The following is a 21185-nucleotide window of genomic DNA, read 5'->3' as shown; positions in this document are numbered from 1 at the left end:
AAATGTAAAAAAAATTACATTTAGGTCCTGGCACCCGGGACGCATTAAACAGCGAACTTGTAAAATCGATATAAAATTGTATAAAAATTGGAAAAAAATACAAACTCAACTGTTCTGGATTCTATGAAATAATATCTACAACTTTTGTTATATAAAGTTTTTCATTTGATCAATGTATCTTGCTCTATTTTAAATACTATTTTAATGCACTTTTATTTAAATCTCAAGATCCATCCTTTGGATGCATGTCATCTTTGGCCAGAGTGTTGTATATGGTGAGCATAGGCTTGCACAAAATTGGTAGATCCAGAAAACATTTCTAGGATAAGTTTTTAAATTAAATCTTGCAATATGTCTAGTTTAAATGGGTTATTTATCCATGCTGCTATACTGAGTTTTAGAAACCATAACTTTTACAGTACCATTATTATATTTCCTAAGAGCTATGAAAAAAGTTTGGTAAATTTTAGATAAGCACAACTAGACCAAATGAATTATGACTAAGGTAAATGCACTAAATCAAGAAAAATAGTTCTTGTACCTAGAAAAATTTGAAATAATTCATCAACACGGGTAACCGCTCAACTATACTCACTGGCCAGTTGGATTGGGACATCAACACAGCCCAACTCTACCCACAAGACGACAGAGAGACAAGGCTCAACCGCAGTTTCCACCCATCATCACAATCATGTGGTTATCGAACCACTGAAGTGTTCCGGCATTGATAGAGGAGCAGAAGGGGCAGACACCATCGCACCAAGAGGCCACTGCCGTGCAGGACCCAACGCCGCAGTGCTGCTGCACCCAACTCAGCCGCCCGACGACAAGAAAACACCAAGTCCGGAGCAAACTCAACGCGCGGGGGCCTCGCCACTTCCGCCGTTGGACGCCTCTCTCGCGTGCGCGCTCCCATGTGCGGGGATCTCCAACCCGCCACACGGCACCACGCACCGGACTCGTCTTAGGAATTGCCGTCGAGGTAGCAAGAAGAAGTGCCCCGCCCCCGGGACCTGGACCAAGCCGCCAGACCACCGCCGTGGTTCGAAATCATCTCGTTTCTTTCCCCCTCGCACGAAGACGCCGCCCGCAAGCCAGAAGACCGAAAAAGTCACCCGCGCCGTCTTCCGACGTTGTACCGCACCGGTAGGCTCAGCTGCGCTGAACAAACCGCCGCGATCCGCTGCGGGCCAAGCCATCACCGGCTGTAGTCGCCGCAAGCGCCGTCCTTCAACGCTGTCCCACACCGCACTGAGGTTGCCACGCAACACTAGGCGCCGCGGAACGCTGCAAGCAGCCGAACAACTGCCAGAGATGACATTCGGCCACCAACAGGGGAGCAGACATCTTGGCGTGAGGTAGACAACCCCCATTTCGCATGTCCAGCGACAAAATTGTCACCGCCGATCGAGGTAGCCGCGAGCAGCAGGCCAGCCATGCCGCCGAACGAACAGTGTCTCTAGAGACGACGCCTCCAAGGAGGTCACGACGCCCGCAGGTGCCGCCGTCGCTCGTCCAGGAGCTGGACCGGGTTTTCACCCAGAGACTTGTGCAACAGGATTCTTGCTCCAGAATGACGCCCTCAACAGGGAGAGCGACGCCCGAAGGCGTCGCCGCCATTCCACCAGAAAGGATCTGGCGAGGGCTTTCGCCCGGAGCTCCGAAACCCCGCTGCACGTGTTCGCCGTAGCGAGCCGACACCATTGCCACGGCCTTCCCAACCGGGGGACGCAACTGTCGCAGCACCAAACCAAGCCGCCGCCGAGCTTCGTCTCCATGCCGCCGTCCTCCGCACCCAAGGGGTGCCGCACCGCCCACACCGGTGCGCCCTGACCGCGAGCACCGGCGACGGATGCCGCACAGCCCGCACAGGCGCACTCGCGGGCGTGGGCACCGGCCACCACCACGCGCGTTCCCGCGGCCCCGACCGCCGTTGAGGAGATTCACGCGCAGGCCTTCTCCGCGCGCCGCTCGCGTCGGTCTTCTCCGCATCCGCGCAGCCCCAAGCGCCAGCTCCACCCCAACGGTAGATCCGCCGGCGCAGTCGCCGGATCCGGCCATTGGGGGCCCGGATCCGGCCTCCCCGGCGGCGACGGCGCGCAGCCCGGCGACGAGCCCCTCCGCCCTCCATGGGCATCCGCGTCCGCCACGAGAGGGAAGGAAGGAGTCGGGGAAGCCACGCCGCCGCCATCCCGGCGGGCCGCACGGGCTTCCGGCGGCCGGCTCCGGCGGCGGCGCGGCGGGGGAGAAGGAGGGAGGGGTGGCGGCGGCGGCCGGGGTTGGAACCGCCCGAGTCGCCCTACGCGGGGGCGCTTACAGCTTAAATTAACGCAAATGTCTCCTGTACAGACATTATTGTGCTTCCATTTGTTCAGAATTGTGTGGATCGTATCTGAATTGCAGCTCGCAGGCCCTGAATTTGACACTAGCTGGTCAGCGCTCATGCCACCCTGCAAGCCGAGAGAAGCTAGCATGAGCCCTCAGGGTCAGAGCGCATCATGTCATGCACGGCCATGTAGCCCGGCGGCAGGTACTGAAGCTTGTCGTCCCGGCAGACCGGGCACGCCGCCGCCTTCTGGAACCACCTGCCGATGCACCGGCTGTGGAAGCCGTGCGCGCACCCCGGCAGGCGCGTCGCCCCCGCGTCCCGCGCCATCTCCTCCAAGCAGATGGGGCACGGCGGCGCTGCGCCGGCGCCGGCCGCCGTCCCCGAGGTCATCAGGGCACCGGCATCGGCGCACGCCCGCAGCAGCGCCGCCGGCTCGCTGTACGCGAACTCGGCGCCGACGCGAATGGAGACCTCGCACCTGCAGGCGCAGCCGGCCGGCAGTGCGCGGGCGCGTTCCGCGACACGCGCCTCGACGCCCCGGGGCACGGCCGCGTCCCAGTCGTCCGCGGACAGCCCGCGGAACCCTTCATCGCGGAGCACGCGCATCACCCCCAGGACGATGAGGCGGCGGCAGACGGCGGCGCTCCGCAGGTAGTCGGGGCCGGAGCTGGACAGGGGCAGCCGTTTGTCTCTGGTCAGGCGCCTGGGACGGCGGAGCCGCCCGCCCGCGCCTCCGATCCCGAACCACTGGTGGGTCTCCGTCACCGGCAGGTGCAGGACCAGTTCGCTCCACTGTCCGCCTCCCGGCAAGGTCACCAGGTCTAGCCCCGTCGTCTCGGCCGTGATGCCGTGCCCGTTCGGCCAGGGCGCCGCCATAGCCATCGCTTGCACCTGCGAGCCGTGGCCAGTGAATTTGCCTGAGCAGATGCGACGGCTTCAAGGCTGCTATATTGTGCCGTACATATGACAGGCGCGGCCATAAATCATCCAAGATCGTGGTCGGACTCCGATTCCGAGATCCACGTCAAAATTAATTGCACAGTTTGGATGTACACGACGAGACGAATTTTTTGATCCTAATGTTGATCTTAATTAGTGTATAATTAGTCATAAGTGCTACAGTAACCCATATGTGCTAATGATGCGGTCAAAGACTTCAAAAGATTCGTCTTGCAGTTTTCAGGTGAGTTCTGAAATTAGTTTTTTAATTATTATTTAAAAAACCCTCCCGACATCTAATCAAATTATTGATGTAACAAAAAAAACTTTCTATTTGGAACTAAACGGCCCCTTAGAACAGATCGATCGAAACCGTTTTCTGAATAATTAATTTATTATTAGAAAATGAAAGTACGAGACGAGGAGTTCAATGATGCCAGCCAATTCAAGCGCCGTCGACGCAGCTAACAGCAGCTAGCAAAGGCAGGCTAGGCGGCAATGGAGCGGCCGCCGTCGGCGCAGATGACCTGCCCGGTGATGTAGGAGGCGGCCGGCATGCAGAGGAAAGCGACCAGGGACGCGATCTCCTCCGGCTCGCCGATGCGGTGCAGGGGGACCCGCGCCATCTCCTGCTCCCACATCATCCGCGCCACCTCCGGGTCCAGCTTGATGCCGCTGCTGCCGGCGATGTCGGTCCGGACGCCACCCGGCGCGACGCAGTTGACGCGCACGTTGTCCTTGGCCCACTCGACGGCGAGGCTCCGGGTGAGCTGGTTCATGGCGCCCTTGGTCGCCGAGTACACGGCAAGCGACGGGTAGGAGACGAGACCGGCGATGGAGGAGACGTTGACGACGCTGCTGCTCGCGCCGCCGCCCGACGCCGCCGCGACGAGGAGCTGGTGCGCGAGCTGCGCGAGGTGGAAGCAGGACTCGAGGTTGGTGGCCATGATGCGCGCGTAGTCCTCCGCCGTGGTCTCCGTGACGGGCCGGAACATGGTCTGCCCGGCGTTGTTGACGAGGATGTCCAGCCGGCCGCCCAGCTCCTCCCGCGCCGCGGTCACGAGCCGCTCCCGGTCGGCACCCACCGCGACGTCGCAGGCGGTCCCCGTGACGCGCGCGAGGCGGCCGTCGGCGCCCCAGCGGCGCAGGCACTCCTGCAGGTCGGCGTCGCCGCGGGCGCAGGTGTGGACGCGCACCCCGAACCCCGCGAGCTCCTCCACGATGGCGCGTCTGCAGGGCGGCCGAACCATCAGGACCGGAGAAGAAGCACGGACGCACGTCGTGTCGTATGTGTACTCACCCGATCCCTTTGCTTCCTCCGGTGACGAGCGCCGTCTTGCCGGCCAGGCTCCACCGCTCCTCCCTGCTCCGTCCGCTGGCCGCCATAGCTAGCCTGTCTTGGGTCTGAGACTCTGAGGCAGAGCGAAAGATGAATGGATGGATCGTTGTCCATGGCAGTCGCGGTCCGGACGGGTATATATGGCATTCGTGAGCATGATGGTGGTGGTGGGTGGTGGCAATCACTATCGATCCCACTGCATGCGTTGGATTCTCCGCCGTGGCCCGTAGGATGAGCAGTCAGATGCCTTGCTCCGTGGCTTGTCCTCCCAGGATCATTTATGCCGGCCGGCTCCTGTTAGCTAGGCATTGACGACCCTGGCACTCATTGGCTGTGTTTAGATCCTCCAAAACGGGTAGAAAAAGGTCATGTTTGGTTGAAGGGTGGAAAAGTTTTGATGAAAGAGAAACGATGTTTTGACTACTAATTAGGGGTATTAAATAAAGTCTAATTATAAAATTATCTCCACAACTGTGGTACTGTAGCAGTTGCTCTAACTAATGAGGTCTTTGACCGCATGATTAGAGGATAATTGAGCGCGGTTACTGTAGCATTACTGTAGCCAATCATGATGAAACTTGGCTCATTAGATTCGTCTCGAAAAGTTACACCCATTCCTAAAAAGTTTTTGCAAATAAACTTCGTTTAGTACTTCATGCATGCATTCGTCTTTTTGTGCAAAAATTTTCGTGGAATCATCCAAACATGGCCAAAGTTACACAGGATACTGTAGTATACTGTAGCATATTTTATTTGTTTGTGGTAAATATTGTCTTACCATGACCTAACTAGGCTCAAAAGATTCGTCTCGCAACGTACATCAAAACTATGCAATTAGTTTTTTTAATTACCTACATTTAGTACTCCATGCATGGGTTATTTGCTATATTTAATATTTTGATATGATTTCGATGTGATGAAAAATTTAGATTTTTTTTGAGAACTAAACACAGCCATTGTTTTGTCATGGAGGACCCCCTGGATCAGGGTGCGAGCAGAAAAAAAGATCCACTTTGTTCGGCTGCGAAGAATATTTTTCTCTTACATTAAATTAAATTAGTACTACCTACTAGCATCAGAAAATCAGCACTATTTTTTTACAATAAATTAACACCAACCTTTCGTTGTCCCTACGGCTACGGGGAGGGTGCGAGGATAGTTATCTTGAGTGCTTCGTGTTCCTCTCTTCCTCTGGGCGTACGATACGGGTTGTTTCGTGGGCTCATGCGCAGGGTTAAGGAAACCGGTGGGAACAGGTACCGGTCAAATCGGTCCGGCCCGGTTATAGTTTGGGTCGGTATCAAACCGGTCTCAATTCAAAATTTAAATTTGAATTTAAAAAAAATAAAAATTCTCAAACCGGTCAAACCAGCCGGTAAACTGGTCGGAACCGGTTGCACATGCGATTTTGAATTTGGATTTGAATTCAACCGGTTTCTACTGGTTTCCGGTTAAACCGGTCCGGTAAACCGCTACCGGAGGGCGGCGGTTTGACCGGACCGGTCGGATTTGGAAACCCTGCTCATGCGCCAGCGACGAAGTGGTCATTTCTTCCTCTGTGTTTGGTTGCCGCCCTGAATTTTTTTTAAAAAAGACGAATGTATGCATAGAATACTAAACGAAGTTTATTTGTGAAAACTTTTTACAGATAGATGCAACTTTGCGAGCTGAATCTAATGAGTATAATTAATTCATGATTTGCAACAGTAATGTTACAGTAATCTTCCTCTAATCATTCTCTAATTATACGATCAAAGGCTTCATTAGCTACAGCAACGGCTATAGTACCATAGTTGTGGAGGTGGTTTTGTAATTATACTTCATTTAATATCTCTAATTAGTGATCAAAGAGATGAAGAGTTTTCGCGAAATTTTTTTCCACGAGCAACCAAACATGGGCCTTGTTCGGATGGAGGGGTAAATGGGATAAAAAAGGTAAAAGGAGCTACTTTTTACTTTCAACATCCAAATATGAGAGTAAAATGAGTTGAAGTAAATATTTTACCGCTCAGATTTTCTTTACCCTTTTTAGGTGTCAAATAGAGGTAAACATTTTTGTTTTATTTTACCTTCTTAATATATAACCAGTAGACCAGTAGAGGAGTACCTCTCCTGTTTCTTAAAAAAAAGCAATTATTGCCTGCTCTCTCATGACTATCCTACCAAGTCTAGCTACCTACTAAACATTGAATGTTATTCTCAATCACATTTACCTCTAATCCAAACACCTTTATAGAGTAAAACTATTAGAAGATAAATGGTAGGAGTAAAATATTTACCTTGAGGTAAATTTACCCCAAATCATCCAAACACAGCCATGGTCTTTGCTGTTTATCTGCCTAGCCTGCGCTGCGCAGAGTGAATGCAGAATGAATGCGCAGAATGAATGGCTGTTGCCTCGCCCATCATTCACTTTTGTCACCTAGTGCTGACTATGAACCTGCCATTTTGGGAGGCATCTCATTTATTTGCAGCCATCCGTCACTTGTGCAGCTGTTCAAAGTGTCACGACCCAAATTTGTTAAACATGATTAGCATTTAAAGCACACTATCATGAGCATCATTTAAACATAACAGGCATATGTGCTGGCATACACTTATTTAATTTTTGTGCCTTGTTTGAATGGTCACTTTGTGAAGGAAGTTTGTAAAAATCGCCTAATTTGAGACTGCTTTAAGCAAATCATTGGTCATCATTATTAAGATGAGAGATAGAGCTAGCACACGATCGCCTAAAAGAGTGTCACATGCTAACCCACATTTAGAGACTCCGACAATTGACACGACATTCACTTAAAATTATATCAAACATGGTATTCTCGGTATGTGCTCCACTACATGCCCAAGATCATGCGCACATACCGTTTATAATATATACATTACTAATGATAGTGATTATCTTAACAAGAATATGGCATCCAAAGGTAAAGCAGAAAGAGTCTACTAAGGTGATGAATAGTCGAAGGAAAATCAAACCAAAAGAAATAAATGTGAAGCTGAAGCTATAATCAAAGATTTCAGAAAGAAAAAGATTGTCTCAGCTAGTGCAAGTTGGTTCGCCCTCTGTAATTGCAGAAGGGTCCATGAGACTACCTCGAAGTGCTAGCTCTAACAAACTGCAAAATCTATGAACGGAGAACCCGTATTAATCTCGAGAAGCACGAAGTATGCATTGAAAATGGAGTATCTTTTGTCCCAGGGCTGGATGATAGCATCGTTAGAAAAATGCAGGATGTAGAATAATATCCTTTCAAGTACGATAAGCTTGTGCAGAACATAAGATACAGAACAGATCAAGTAGACTTTGACCTCGTTTAGTTGCGGGGTATAAATTTTTTGAAATGAAATCTTTTCACATTTGAAGTATTAAATATAGACTAATCATAAAATTAATTACAAAACTCGTCTATAAACTACGAGATGAATTTAATGAGCCTAATTAATCTATCATTGGCGCTTGATTACTGTAGTAATTACTGTAGCAATTTAGTGTCTAATCATGATCTAATTAGGTTCATTAGATTTATCTCATAATTTACAAGCAAACTATGTAATTAGTTATTTATTTTGTCTAGATTTAATACTCCATGCATGTAAAATTTCCGTTTAATGTGATAGATTTGAAATTTTGAATTTTGCAACTAAACAAAACCTATGTATTGAGCCACCTGGTTTTCATGGATTCCCTGGCTTGCACGGACTGCCTGGTGGTGTTGCCGGCTACGGGCCACATTTGCACCTGGGCCTGCTTCTCAGCAATTAACCTAGCAGCAATCCCAGCCTGGGATTCCAATATATATTTAAAAAAATTCTTCCCCATCTTCCACTGTTTGAGATTTGTACAGCCAATCTCATTCACTGGATCCTCATTCCTTCCCTCAACCCTACCGCCGTCGCCTCCATCTCCCGTGCATGCGCCGCCGCCGCCGCCCGCCCCTACGCCACTGAAGTTCCACCGCCGTCGGCCGACGCGCTCCTGCGCGGGCTTGCCGGATGAGCACCGCCGTCAGTGCAGGGAAAGAAGGCCGTCGCCAGTGCTGGGGAAGAAGGCATATTAGGCTTTCATGGTCTTTCGTGGACTTTAAAGATAGATGCCTTAACCATCTTGTGGAAGGTATATTAGAGACCAACATCTCGTGAACGCCTTTAGCACGATGATGACCCTCATCTCCGCCCCTGTCCCAATTTGTTGATTGATTGGTACCTTTACTCTGGTGCTACCTCACACATGGCCTCTAACTCTGGTGTTCTGTGCCACCATTCTCCACTCTTGCTCTACTCCCTCTGATGCTAGTGTATTGCCCGTGCTTACCCTACGATAAACGTCATATATTAGAAAATAAAGCAGAGAATAAGATAGATTAAGATTCATACCAAAAGAGATATCATTGAGAATAATATCTTGATTCACCATTTATAAGTCGATTGTCAACTATCAATGAATCAGGGGTTTTGGAATCAAGAATGCATCCTTTCCCAACACATTATAAAAGCTCACGTTCAGCTAAAAAAAATCTGAGTGAAGAGAAAAGACCTACACTACTGAGCAACAACTTAGTTACAGACGTGCTCGTGACATGCATCGGCACTGGACTACTACCATTGTTGAGTCATCATCTGAACTGCTTCAAGAATTCAGTTACCACGAACTGGCCAAGAGTGTCCACGGACAACTTAAACTCGCTGATCCCTTTGTTGATTCCTGAAATTCTTTGTAAACACAATGGTGTGAGTACCCAAATATGCACAACGTTTGCACCTATCGTGCAATGGAGGAGTGGATTGCTCATCATACGGAACACACTGCGCTGGAAGAGAGATTATCCCTTGTGTTGAACCTGCCACAGCAAAAAAAGTCCCTGTACAGAAGCAGACAACTCACTTTCCAGCTAGTGAATCTGGTGAACCAGGTGATCGATCACCAACGTGTCAAATCAAAACTTTCCTTCTCCTCTTCCGGTATCAACACCGGTAGCGACGCCAACAGCACTACACGATTCCTCGTGAGTGCTTGTGACCGCGTTGGGCCGAGGCACTGATCATCATCGCGGTGTGTCTTCCGAGGCTCGTCAAGGCTGCCAAGCTTGACGGTTGCTGGCGACGGTCTCGCGTACGATTTCAGGATAGGGATGTTGGGCCGAGTCGCAGATTCCAATCATCCTTCCGCCGCCACATGGCGATAATATCTAGAGTTAACTCGTACTCGCACGGTGAGACGGAGGGAGTCGGGCTATTATGTCAGTCTGAGTAAGGGTGTTATCGGCACAGTTATCAAAATCATGAATTAGTTAATTGAGTTGTAGGAGTGCGGTGATGACACTTCTCTCACATTTCATGATATTCTTCATCTTCTTTTTCACAAAAATAATTTTGTCATGTCAGCAAATTTAATCCTCATGATATTCCTATGGCATTCTCATTGAAACTGATCTTAGCCCTCGTAACTGCGCCACAATCATCCGGGGGCTCCTATCTATCTTCTACTGGAAGATAGATAAAATATTCATCTTTAAAGCCCACTTTGACCCAATTATGTGCTGCAAATATATTCAACATTTTAGTAAAATTAACTCAACATTTTGCTAAATATATTCAACATTTGGCTTTCAAGATGTTGAAACTGTAAAGGTGAAATGTTGAAATTGAAAATTTAAAATGTTGAAAATACTAAAATAGAAATGTTGCGTGGGTGGGCACAGCAGCAGTAGCAACAGCGCGTAGTAGCACGCAGCAGCACCACCAGCGCGCTGCGCAGCAGCAGCAGAGCAGAGCAGCTTGCAGCGCGCAGCAGCGCAGCAGCTCGCAGCGCAGCAGCAGCAGCAACGCGCGGCAGCGAGCAGCTCGCGGTGCAGCAGCGGTAGCGGCAGCAGCAACACGCGGCGGCGGTGCGCGGCGGCGGTGCGCGGCGTGCAGCAGCAGCAGCCGCGCAGCGAGCAGGCGGTCGCGGCTGGCGGGGCGGCGGCGGCGCTCATGAGGAAGGGAGTTGGAGGAGGAAGATTAAAGTTGAGAAGATCTAACGGATGAGATGACTTGCACGAATCTCAAACACTAGAAGATGAGGAAAAAAAATCTTTCGAAAAATGTATAGAATTTCCGCAATCATCCACCCTTCGTTGGGGACTGGGCCACACCCATCACAAACCATTGGGAATCAAGACCCATATGAGAGTGATCCCCGGCCCAGGCCTACGAGAGCTTGCAGCCCAGAACATTTGGGAACTGAAGAAAGAGGAAGTATATATAGATCTAGCAGCATGTGGATACTGGTGGTTCACAGGGCATTTGGGAACCGAAGAATGAAGGTCGTCATGGGCGCAGCTTGATCCCTTCCCTAGGGCGCAGGCTCCCACCCTGCTCGATCGCCATAGCTCGGTCAAACCATGGACAAGCTGTCAAACAAAGTACAAGTTGTGTCCGATTCTTTCCCTCTCGCACTAACAGTCTAGCGCTAGAGTCGACTCGCCATCAAGGCCGCGAGTAAAAAATAAAACCAATTGCACAGTTTGGATGTACGCGACGAGACGAATTTTTTGAGCCTAATTAGTGCATGATTAGCCATAAGTGCTACAGTACCCACATGTGCTAAAGATGTGGTCAAATGTCTCAAAAGATTCGTCTCGCGGTTTCCATATGAGTTCTGAAATTAGTTTTTTAATTAGTGTCCGAAAAATCCTCCCGACATCTGGTCAAACAGTCAATTTGACATCCAAAATTTTTCATTTTGGGAACTAAACGGCCCCTAAATAAATCATCCAAGATCGTGATGGGACTCTGATTCCGAGATCCAAACGGGTTGACTGAACCCGGCCATAATAATTAATTGGGAAATTTGTGTGTAGGACATTCTGAAAGAGTGGTTTTGTGTGAGGCACATCTTGAAAGTTGAATTTGTCTCCAACACATCGTGAAATTGCAATTTTGTCTCCAACACACCACGCCAAGTATATTAATCATTTTTAGCTGAGTGAAGGTGTAAAAAGACCATTTTACCCTCGGGCCCACCTGTCATCTTCTTCCCCCTCCGACAGGCCACCGCTGGCACTCCCCCGCACCCGCTCCAGCACGTCGACCGCCGCCGCTAGCCCGCGCCGCCGCTCCTCGACACTGGTCCGCGCCGCCGCTAGCCCACGCCGCTGCCGCCCCTTGACCCGGCGCGCGCGGAGGCCGGGGCACGGGACGGCCGCCGCGGCAGCGCCGTTCGGCGACGCCGGCTGGTGGCCCGGCAGCTGGGGGCCCGGGGCACGGGGCGGCAGCCTCCGAAGCGCCGTCCGGGGGCGCGGTGGCCGGGGCCCAGGGCGGCAGCCTGGGAGCGCCCTCCGGCGGAGTAAAGGCCGGGACACGGCACGGCGCGGCGGTCTTGCCTCACGAGTCCAGATCCGGCGGGGACGCGCTCGGCGGTGCTGCGGGACCGCGGCCCGCGGGACTGCGCGCTATGGCGGGGCACGCCCACGGCCCGGCGGCGCGGCTTGGGACGCCGGGGCACGCCCGGGTCCCCCGGGGTGGCACACGACGGCGGGACGCGTCCACGGGCGGCGTGGCAGCGCGCGACGGCGCGGGGTGGCGGGGCGAGGCAGCGGTGGCTCCGGCCCGCGGTCTTCCATCCTGTCCACTGCACGCGCCAAGACCGCCACCACGAGTGCCTCCCTCCACACCGCGGCGGCGCCGCCGGGGGCCGTCCACAGGAGCTCCAGCGCGAGCTTCGCTTCTTGCTGGACACAGGCCCGGCCGAGCCGGAGGGCCCGGCGCCGCCCAGGGACATGCCGCTCACCGCGCCCGTGGCCGACATGGGCCTGGCCATCCCGGACAGGTCGTCGCCATCGTCACGCCCGCTGGACGGCAGCGCTAGCGGCCTTGTGAGGGGGACGGGCTCGCCGGGCGGCTTGTGCGGCGCCGCGCTGCCGAACCCGGCCACCAGCGGCGGGGTTTCGTAGCTGGAGCTCACGGGCATCGGCGCCATCTCGTCGCCGTCGTCGTTGTGCCTGGCCTGTGAGCCGCGGCGGCACAGGCAAGCAACGGCGAGCCGCGGGCCGTGCAGGCGGGCAAGGGGACGGCGGCGAGCCACGGCGGAATGGGCAGGCGAGCAGACCGGCACGCAGCTTGGGCTTGCTGAGGGCAATATGGTCTTTTCGCTTTTTATCTGAGCTACAAACATTTACATTATTCGGTGCGGTGTGCTGCACACCAAGCCACTTTTTCATGGTGTGTGAGAAACAAAATCGGCATTGGTAGTGTGCTTGGTACAAATCCACTCTTTGGCAATGTCCCACACACAAATTTCCCTAATTAATTTATTTTTAGAAAATGAACGTACGAGACGACAAGTTTAATCATGCTAGCCAATTCAAGCGTCGTCGATGCAGCTAACAGCAGCTAGCAAGGCCTACTGGCTAGGCGGCAATGGAGCGGCCACCGTCGGCGCAGATGACCTGCCCGGTGATGTAGGTGGCGGCAGGCATGCAGAGGAAAGCGACCAGCGACGCGATCTCCTCCGGCTCGCCCATGCGGCGCTGGGGGGCCCGCGCCATCTCCGCCTCGCCCATCTTCCGCGCCACCTCCGGGTCCAGCTTCACGCCGCTGCTGCTGACGATGTCTGTCCGGACGCCACCCGGCGCGACGCAGTTGACGCGCACGTTGTCCTTGGCCCACTCGACGGCGAGGCTCCGGGTGACCTGGTTCATGGCGGCCTTGGTCGTGGCGTACACGGACATCGCCGGGTAGGAGATAGTCCCGCCGACGGAGGAGACGTTGACGACGCTGATGGCGTTGGCGCCGCCTGACGCCGCCGCGACGAGGAGTGGATGCGCGAGGTGGAAGCAGGACTCGAGGTTGGTGGCCATGAGGCGCGCGTACTCCTCCGCCGTGGTCTCCGTGGCGGGCCGGAACATGGTCTGCCCGGCGTTGTTGATGAAGATGTCGAGCCGGCCGCCCAGCTCCTCCCGCGCCGCGGCCACGAGCCGCTCCCGGTCGGCGCGCACCGCGACGTCAGGCGGGGAAGGTCCCCGTGACGCTCGCGAGGCGGCCGTCGGTGCCCCACTGGCGCAGGCACTCCTGCAGGTCGGCGTCGCCGCGGGCGCAGGTGTGCACGCGCACCCCGAACCCCGCGAGCTCCTCCACGACGGCGCGCCTGCAGGCCGAAGCATCATCAATATATAGTAATAATAATCCGGCGATCGCAACGACGACGTAACAAGTGAGTATATCAACTCACCCGATCCCCTTGCTCCCTCCGGTGACGAGCGCCGTCTTGCCGGCCAAGCTCCACCGCTGCTCCCTGCTCCGGCCGCTCGCCGCCATAGCCAGCGAGCTTGTTTTTGGTGGTCTGGGGCAGGAGACGAATGGATCGTTGTCCATGGTAGTTGCGCTCCTGACAGGTATATATAGCATTCGTGAGCATGATGGTAGTTGCGTTGGATTCTCCTCCGTAGGATGGGCAGTTGCCTTTGCTTGTTCCGGCTTGTCCTGACGCGGGACGCTTGTGGTGTGGATGGGTCCTGGGATGCCGGCCGGCTCATGCGGCGTCGCCGTCGCGGCATTCTCAAAAGTCAATGCTTAGCTACCAGCTCCCTCAGTCAAAATGCAACTATCAAATTCCCAAAAGTCAAATAACTTTAAATTTAACTGAATTTAATTAAAAACATTTTATATGTTAAAATATATTTTGTATAAAAATATATTATATAACTACTCTAAACTATTTATTTTATAATATAAATACTCCTCGGAAAGTGAAAGTTGTTTTTTTTTATAACTGAGGGGCTAGGCATTGACCAGTTCGCTCATTGTTTTGTGATGGATGTGGATCGGTGTGCGAGCGGGGGGAACCACTACCGAAAATCCCAGATTGTCGTGTGCCAAAATGTTTGCAGCAGTATGCGTAAACTCGGGCACACGGCAAATCTGTCCTTTGCCGTGTGCCAGTAGAAACAGCACACGGCAAACGTGATGTTTGCCGTGTGTCGGAGCAAAAAAACTCACGGCAAAATTCTAACCCGCGACAAACGTCGAGGTTTGCCATGTGCTGAAAAAGAAAGCACATGGCAAAACTTTAGCACACGGCAAAGAAGCAATGTTTGCCGTGTGTCTGATTTTTTACACATGACAAAATTATGAAAAAAATAGTAGATTCTGCACTCTCAATTTTTTCTGCTATACATATACAATATATTGTACTCCTTGTTAAAATTTGATATATTTCTCGTTATTTTTGCTATATTTAGTCATTTAATTTCATTTGTTTTTAAATCAACTATGCTCCATTTGTTCTTCTTACATGTCATAACTTGATGATGTGCAGGTGTCTCCGTGGTGGATTGCCTCGGATCATCCGTGCTGGGAAATGATAGTGGACCGGTGATGCTCGCAAGAATGGCTGGAGATGCACGAGGCTGCCCGGCAGCGGCGTTTGATGATGCCAGATGCATCGCACCATCAGAGCAACCGTAACCTCAAGGCGTACGCGGCTAGATATGTATGTGAATTAATTTCTTTATTCTAACGCTCAATTCTGCATAATTTCTAATCATCTTCCTTTTTTCGCAGTCGGCGGCACATGGTGGTGTGCCTTGCTTCCAAGTCCAGGCATACTATTTGGCCCACAAAGGGAAGGCGACGTCCGATGTCACCTTCAACCCGCATGATCCGCTCGAAGCGTACAGCAACGCAAGCATCCACAACCGTCTCAGTGGGTATACCTCGATGGCACAAGAAGTTTATGGACCGGAGTTTGATCCGATCAATGAGCCTATTGATGGAGAAGTCGTCATGAGGGCGGGAGGAGGTAAGAAGCATGGACGGTACTGGTTTGGCGACAACTTACACTCCCACTCTCTCGCAGATTCGAGCTAGGAGTACTAGCTCAAGCTCGGCCATACGCCCACGGCCAGACACTACACAGACTCAGATTGAGGTTGTCAAGGTTATTTTTGTTTCATCCGTCGTTCCTCCATTTTTACATACATTTTGAATTCTCACCCTGGGATCAAATCCTGTATGCCCAGATGGAAGTAGCCTTTCAAGCACGGCAGGAGGCGGCAGAGGAGAGGTGGCAGGCCGAGCAGGACGAGATGCAGTAAAAATTGAATCAAGCTCTAACATATATGCAAAGCCTGGGCTCGGCGATGGGTATTTCGCCTTCACAATTCCCTCTGGCCCCACTTGCTCCTCGGGCAGAAACTCCTCCTACCATAAGTGGCTTTGACTCCTATCGAGTTTCATTCGTCTTAATGACTTAGCATTAATCTAGAATGACTTAAAAATAATGCCTTATGATACATCTACAATGACTTATAACTTAGGATAATGCTTGTAGTTTCGTTTCTCACAATACACATGATCGCAACTTAGGATACAGTTAGAATAACTAAGTTTGAATGCCCGTAATTTAGTTCTTATGTAACACATGCAATACTTTGAATTCGCTTATGTGCAGAATCAGTCGGCGGCATCCAATGATGGGCTAGTAAATCCTAACTTCTTGCCTCCGGTGCGGCAACCTCAGCAGCCTCAGCAACCTCAACAGGTTGTGTGGCCACCGCTTCAATAGGTGGCTTGGCTTCAGCAGTAGCAGCAGCAGCAAGCTTGGTCGCTGACGCCTACATGGCCGCCCCCGCCGATGTGGCCGTAGCACCCGCCGCCGCCGCCGGCCCCGTGAGTTACGTTGTATGGACTTGCTTTGTACCAACTTGTATGGATTTGTATGGACTTGATTTGTTTGAACTTGTATGGACTCGACTTGTACTTGTGGTTGTCATGAACGAAACAAGACTTTATTTGTATCTGTATATCAAATGCCTCTGATGCTTATTCTGATACATAAAATGGTCATTGTGATATATATGAAATGCTTGAGGTACCATATACGTAATCAACAAAAAAATTGAATCTGGGACCTTTACCGTGTGCTTTTACCATGGCACACGGTCGTGTGCAAAAATCTCAGCACACGACAAAGTTTGAATCTTTGCCGTGTGCCATGTTGGCAGGGCACACGGCAAACTCACCCCCCCCCCCCCACGTCACATTTACTGAATTCTATTTTTTTGTCGTGGGCCAAGCTTTGCACCCGACAAAGGCTTTGCCGTGTATTGGCCGGTTTTGCCGGTGCCTGAATGCCGTGTATTCTTTGTCGTGTGCGGCACACGGCAAATACTTTGCCATGTACATATCGGCCTTTGCCGTGTGTCAAAACAGACGGCAAATTCGCTGTCTTTCGTAGTGAAAGATGGTTTCCTTTCGTTCTTCTTTATTACTGGTCAATTGCGAGCAGCATGGCGGCCGGCGCAAAGCGGTCGGTATCTGATTTACCGTCCAGGGATAGATCTTCTTCAATGGTGCCAAGTCAACTAGCTTATTGAATTAAGACATAATATTTTGTCAAGGTGGAAGAGAGAACGAAAGGAGCCATCTCTTGATCATCATCGTGGCTTTTCCTCTGTTCTGAATTCATCAACACATGAGACAAAGTTGTCTGTTAGCCCAAGTCATTTTCAAATTCTCAGTACTTTTTTATGCGGACTATAGTAATACTTGTCAATCTCGATCTAGCTCTCCCTCTGTAGTATTTTTCTTTTCAGCGACAGCCGACAGATGAGTTCCATCGCTCCATCTATATTTCTTCTCTTTCTATGTGCATACAGGAGAGAGTTTAAGGTCTCGTTTGGTTTTTTAAGTTGCTATCACATCGAAAAATTATATCTCAATTCGTTTAGATGCCAATTTAATATAAAACTAATTGTATAAGTTGTAATTAGGACGCTAGACGAATCTATTAAGTATAATTAATGCATAATTAATGGATGGTTACTATAGCAATCAGTGCTCACATTATGAACTAATTAGGCTTAATAGATTCGTCTCGTGATTAAGTTACGACTTATAAAATTAGTTTTGTAATATGTCTATATTTAATACTTCTAATTGGTGTGTAAACATGTAATATGACGGGACTTATAATTTAAACTAAAAAAGCCAAACTAATCTAAAACTGCAGCTCATAGTCACATCCAAAGAAGAGAGACTCCATCGCCACGCTTGGCGAGCTTTAGACTAGATGGGTGCATACGGCGGGCTGGAGCCCAGGTCCGGTTGCTCGGTGCGGATAGCGTACGTATTCAAGAAGGTCTTCAACGACGAGCAGCTGGAAAATGCTCCAGCCGCCGGACGAGGAAGAAATGGAGGCGCTCCACCACCTCGCGCAGAGCCGGGAACGCTTTGTTTCTTGACTGTCAGATGTTAGCATTCATACCCGAATGATAGTTGTAGATGACGTTCCAACAAATTTTCTGGATCCTACAGTGATAACTGCCTAACTGGATAGATGGAAAGGTTTGACACGTTCTTGCAGTTGCAACTTGTGTGCTCTGACAAACCTTACGTATGTAGGATGCCTGATCGACTGAAATCGGAGGAGCCCAATTCTACAACGCAAACCAGAACATGAAATTCAGATAATCAGAGTGCTCTCGAGTTAAACCAGAACATGAAATTCAGATAATCAGAGTGCTCTCGAGTTTTTTTTTTTATGCGAGCTGATAGCATCGAGACCCTCAGGTTTTACATTTGACTGAGCAAATCATTGTACTGGCATATGATGAGAATGAGATCACCACTAAGTTCTGATACACAAAGACTTTAAGAAGCTGACTTGTTGGGATCTTAGCTTTTTAGACGCCCAGACAGGGAGCATAAACAGTATGAAGATGACAATGAAAATAAGTGCTGAACTCTCCAATAATAATCAGAAAATTCGACCCTTTACACTGTGGAGAGAGGGGGCTATTTATACCCCTTGACTTCGGCCGGGTTTCCCTAAACTGCCCTCTTCTAACTCATTTACAGCTAACTTACAACCGGTTTCAGGGTAAAATTACAAGGTTAGAGGTGTACAACTCCGACCTTCTCATGTATTCAGGTGTACAAATCCGACCTTCTCACGTAATCACGTTTTACACGCACGCCTGCACCAGGTGAAGGTTTTCATATCCTTCGGGGAGCTCCGGGGGCCACAGTCATGAACGTTCCATCAACGAGCGATCAGCCGTCACCTTCGTTCCCGAAGTTGATCCCTTTACCCGAAGGTCCTGGTCTTCGAACTTGTGCTTCTGAGCAACCGTTCGTCACCTTCGGCCGGACGAAGGCGATATCCTTCGCCACCGAAGGTATTGGTCTTTGAGCTTGCGCTTCTGAGTGTCCATCCGACACCTTCGGGTATGCTTGGCTTCCTCTCGTTGGGGCCCTGCAAACGAGTTAGGGAGCGTTTCCGAGGGTGAGGGCTTGACCCGAAGGTCCAATCCCCAACAGTAGCCCCTCGAGGGCGAGGTCCGAAGCCGACGGTCCGAACCCGCATTGAAGAAGAAGATTGCATGTAACCTTCGGGAAGCTCCCGAGGAAAAACGTCTCCCGAACCGCCGGCTGTAACAGTCAGTTTTGGTGGTGTACGTGTCGGGCTCCTATTGCGCCGCTTGGGCGGCCGACTCCTCGATTTTACTGTTGGTACTGTTGCTTTCCCTCGCCTATATAAGCGGAGGGGGGGGGTAAATTTTGTGCCCTTTCGAGTTTTGCTTACCTTCGGCGCTTTCCACTATAAAGCATTTCTTTCGAAGGTTCCGCTTTCGTGCGTGGTCAAGCTGGTCGTTTTCCTCGGTGTAAGTGGATTTGTGGTTCATGGCTCGTACTAAGCAAACAGCGAGGTTGATCGAAGGTTCGTTTGAACCCTTTTTCCAAATTTGCCTTTCTTCGTTTTTGTGTAGATATGGCATTCATTAAGAGGGCGGTTCTTCGTGCAGACTCTGTTCCAGCTCCCGAAGGAGAGGCGGGTGGTTCACAGCCTTCTCAGCAGCAGCAGCAGCAGTCCAGCAAGAGCCTTTCGGCGGTGTCCGCGGACGTGTCGGAACTAATGGCTCCGGAGAAACGTAAGACTTTGCTTTTCGAGCCATCTGTCATTTCTCAGAGCATGATAGACTTCTACGTTTCGAAGGGCTATTTCGCCGAGGGGGTTTGTCGCCCTCAAGGGGCAGAAGTGATTCCTGTACCGGAGACCGCCGAGGTTGTGGTCTTTAAGGATTTTTTTACGGCGGGGCTTAGGCTTCCGATGGATCCAATTGTGCCGAAGCTTTTGGAGCCATTTAACGTGAAGCTCCACCACTTTACCCCGAATGGGATTGTTGCATTGGCCATGTTTCTGTGGGTGGAGCGGACCTTCGGAGGGGAAGTGTCCGTGGATGCCTTTTGTAGGCTTTTTCAGCTGCACTGACAGCCTCGTAAGGCCTATGTAGATGATGATGCCGAGCCTAGCGAGGTTCAAAACGGCTGCTGCACCTTCGTTCCTCGCAAGCCGAACAAAAGGACCGGCCTAGTGAAGGTTATGCTCTCGACAGCTTACAAGAACAAGTGGGAGGGGAACTGGTTGGGATACTGATTTTACGCCAAGATTGGCTTCCCTGATCCCGAAGGTTCTGTCGAGGAGAAGTATATGCTGTCTTTGGACATTGAGATGTTTGATCACGTCTATTAGCCTGCCTTCAGCAAGCGTGGGCCGGGTTTCAAATCGTGTCTTGAAGCCTTCATGATGGCTTGCCAAGTTTGTGGTGGCAGGGATGCTGTCGAGGAATTTCTGGCTGCGAAGGTTTGGCCTTTAGCTGCTGGTTGGTCTCCGTCGAGGTTCGAGCGCAAGCGCTTTGCTGGTTTGAAGTATGATGTGACTTCTCTGGTTTTTGGGCTTCGAAGGCCCGAAGGTTCCAGTGACAAAGTTATTGTGGGTGAGCTGGAGCGGTAGGCTGCGGAGATACTGGGTCCTTAGAACAAAAAGGAGTATCATTCTTTGGTGGAGGTGTGCGGTGGTAATCTTCGGTTGAACCAGTGTTTGGCTGAGATGGGCGTGGCCTACGAGGCTCGGTCGGTACCGGCGAACGCCGTTGCAAGAATGACTCCGCCGGGGAACGTTGGTTCGGAGGTTCCTGGGTCGAAGTCTAGAGGTAAGGCTAAGGTGGAGGAGGCGGGGAGCTCCGGGGCTGTTGGCATGTGAGGTTGCGGGCGCGGTCGGAAACCTTCGGGCACGAAGGTTTCTATTGCGAGAGCTGAGAGCGCCAAGAGGAAGGCGCAAGATGAGGAGGTTTCTTCGGGCGACAGCGGTACGCCCTCATTCATGTAAGAGCTCATGGGGACGGTGGGCGGGGACATTGTAGTTCCCGAGGGGAGGCTTTTTAGATCCTGTTATGATCTCAGCGATTAGTACGGGACCATGCTTTTTGGTTCCGGCCGTCGGGTTGAGGTGGCGAGAGCTCTGATTAACCTTCACTGTTCCTCCGAAGGTACGATGAAACGCCGGAGGATTCAGAGTCTTGTCAAGATTGGGGCCAAGCCTGCGGACATTCCGAGGCTGCCTGAGCCTAGGCCTACTGGGCCTGTGATTGGTGTCCCGAAGGATGCAGCGCCGACGGCGGCGGTCGCCACACCTTCCCTTGCGGCGGGTGCCGAGGAGGAGATCGCGGTTGGTGAGACGCTGCTCTCTCTCAGGGGCGTGGATTTCCAAGGCGGAGCCTCAGCTCTACCTTCGGATAGGGAGGTGGATGTTCTGGAGGG

The 21185-nt window shown here is 51.4% G+C and overlaps 1 protein-coding gene and 1 pseudogene across 1 annotated transcript; both read right to left on the bottom strand.

Annotated features, from left to right (window-relative positions):
- Positions 1–3628: 3628 nt before the first annotated feature.
- Positions 3629–4857, bottom strand: LOC120709164 (noroxomaritidine/norcraugsodine reductase-like). Its single transcript, XM_039994706.1, has 2 exons — positions 4569–4857; positions 3629–4498 (listed from the first exon to the last, which is right to left on the bottom strand). The coding sequence occupies exons 1-2, from the start codon at positions 4652–4654 to the stop codon at positions 3757–3759; spliced, it is 828 nt and encodes a 275-aa protein (XP_039850640.1). The 5' UTR covers positions 4655–4857; the 3' UTR covers positions 3629–3756.
- An 8036-nt stretch (positions 4858–12893) lies between these two features.
- Positions 12894–13936, bottom strand: LOC120710822 (annotated as a pseudogene).
- Between the last annotated feature and the right edge of the window lie 7249 nt (positions 13937–21185).

This window comes from Panicum virgatum, chromosome 5K (assembly GCF_016808335.1).
Source record: "Panicum virgatum strain AP13 chromosome 5K, P.virgatum_v5, whole genome shotgun sequence".
Taxonomy (NCBI): domain Eukaryota; kingdom Viridiplantae; phylum Streptophyta; class Magnoliopsida; order Poales; family Poaceae; genus Panicum; species Panicum virgatum.
The sequence above is the reverse complement of the archived record's forward strand: the minus strand, read 5'-3'. Positions and strand labels throughout refer to the sequence as shown.

What these genes read in the sequence shown, in the direction of transcription:
- LOC120709164 (XM_039994706.1), bottom strand. Translation starts at nt 4,654, where the DNA reads ATGGCGGCCAGCGGACGGAGCAGGGAGGAGCGGTGGAGCCTGGCCGGC. An exon ending in GGAGGAAGCAAAGGGATCGG is followed by an intron (nt 4,499 to 4,568) that starts GTGAGTACACAT and finishes GCCGCCCTGCAG; the next exon opens with ACGCGCCATCGTGGAGGAGC.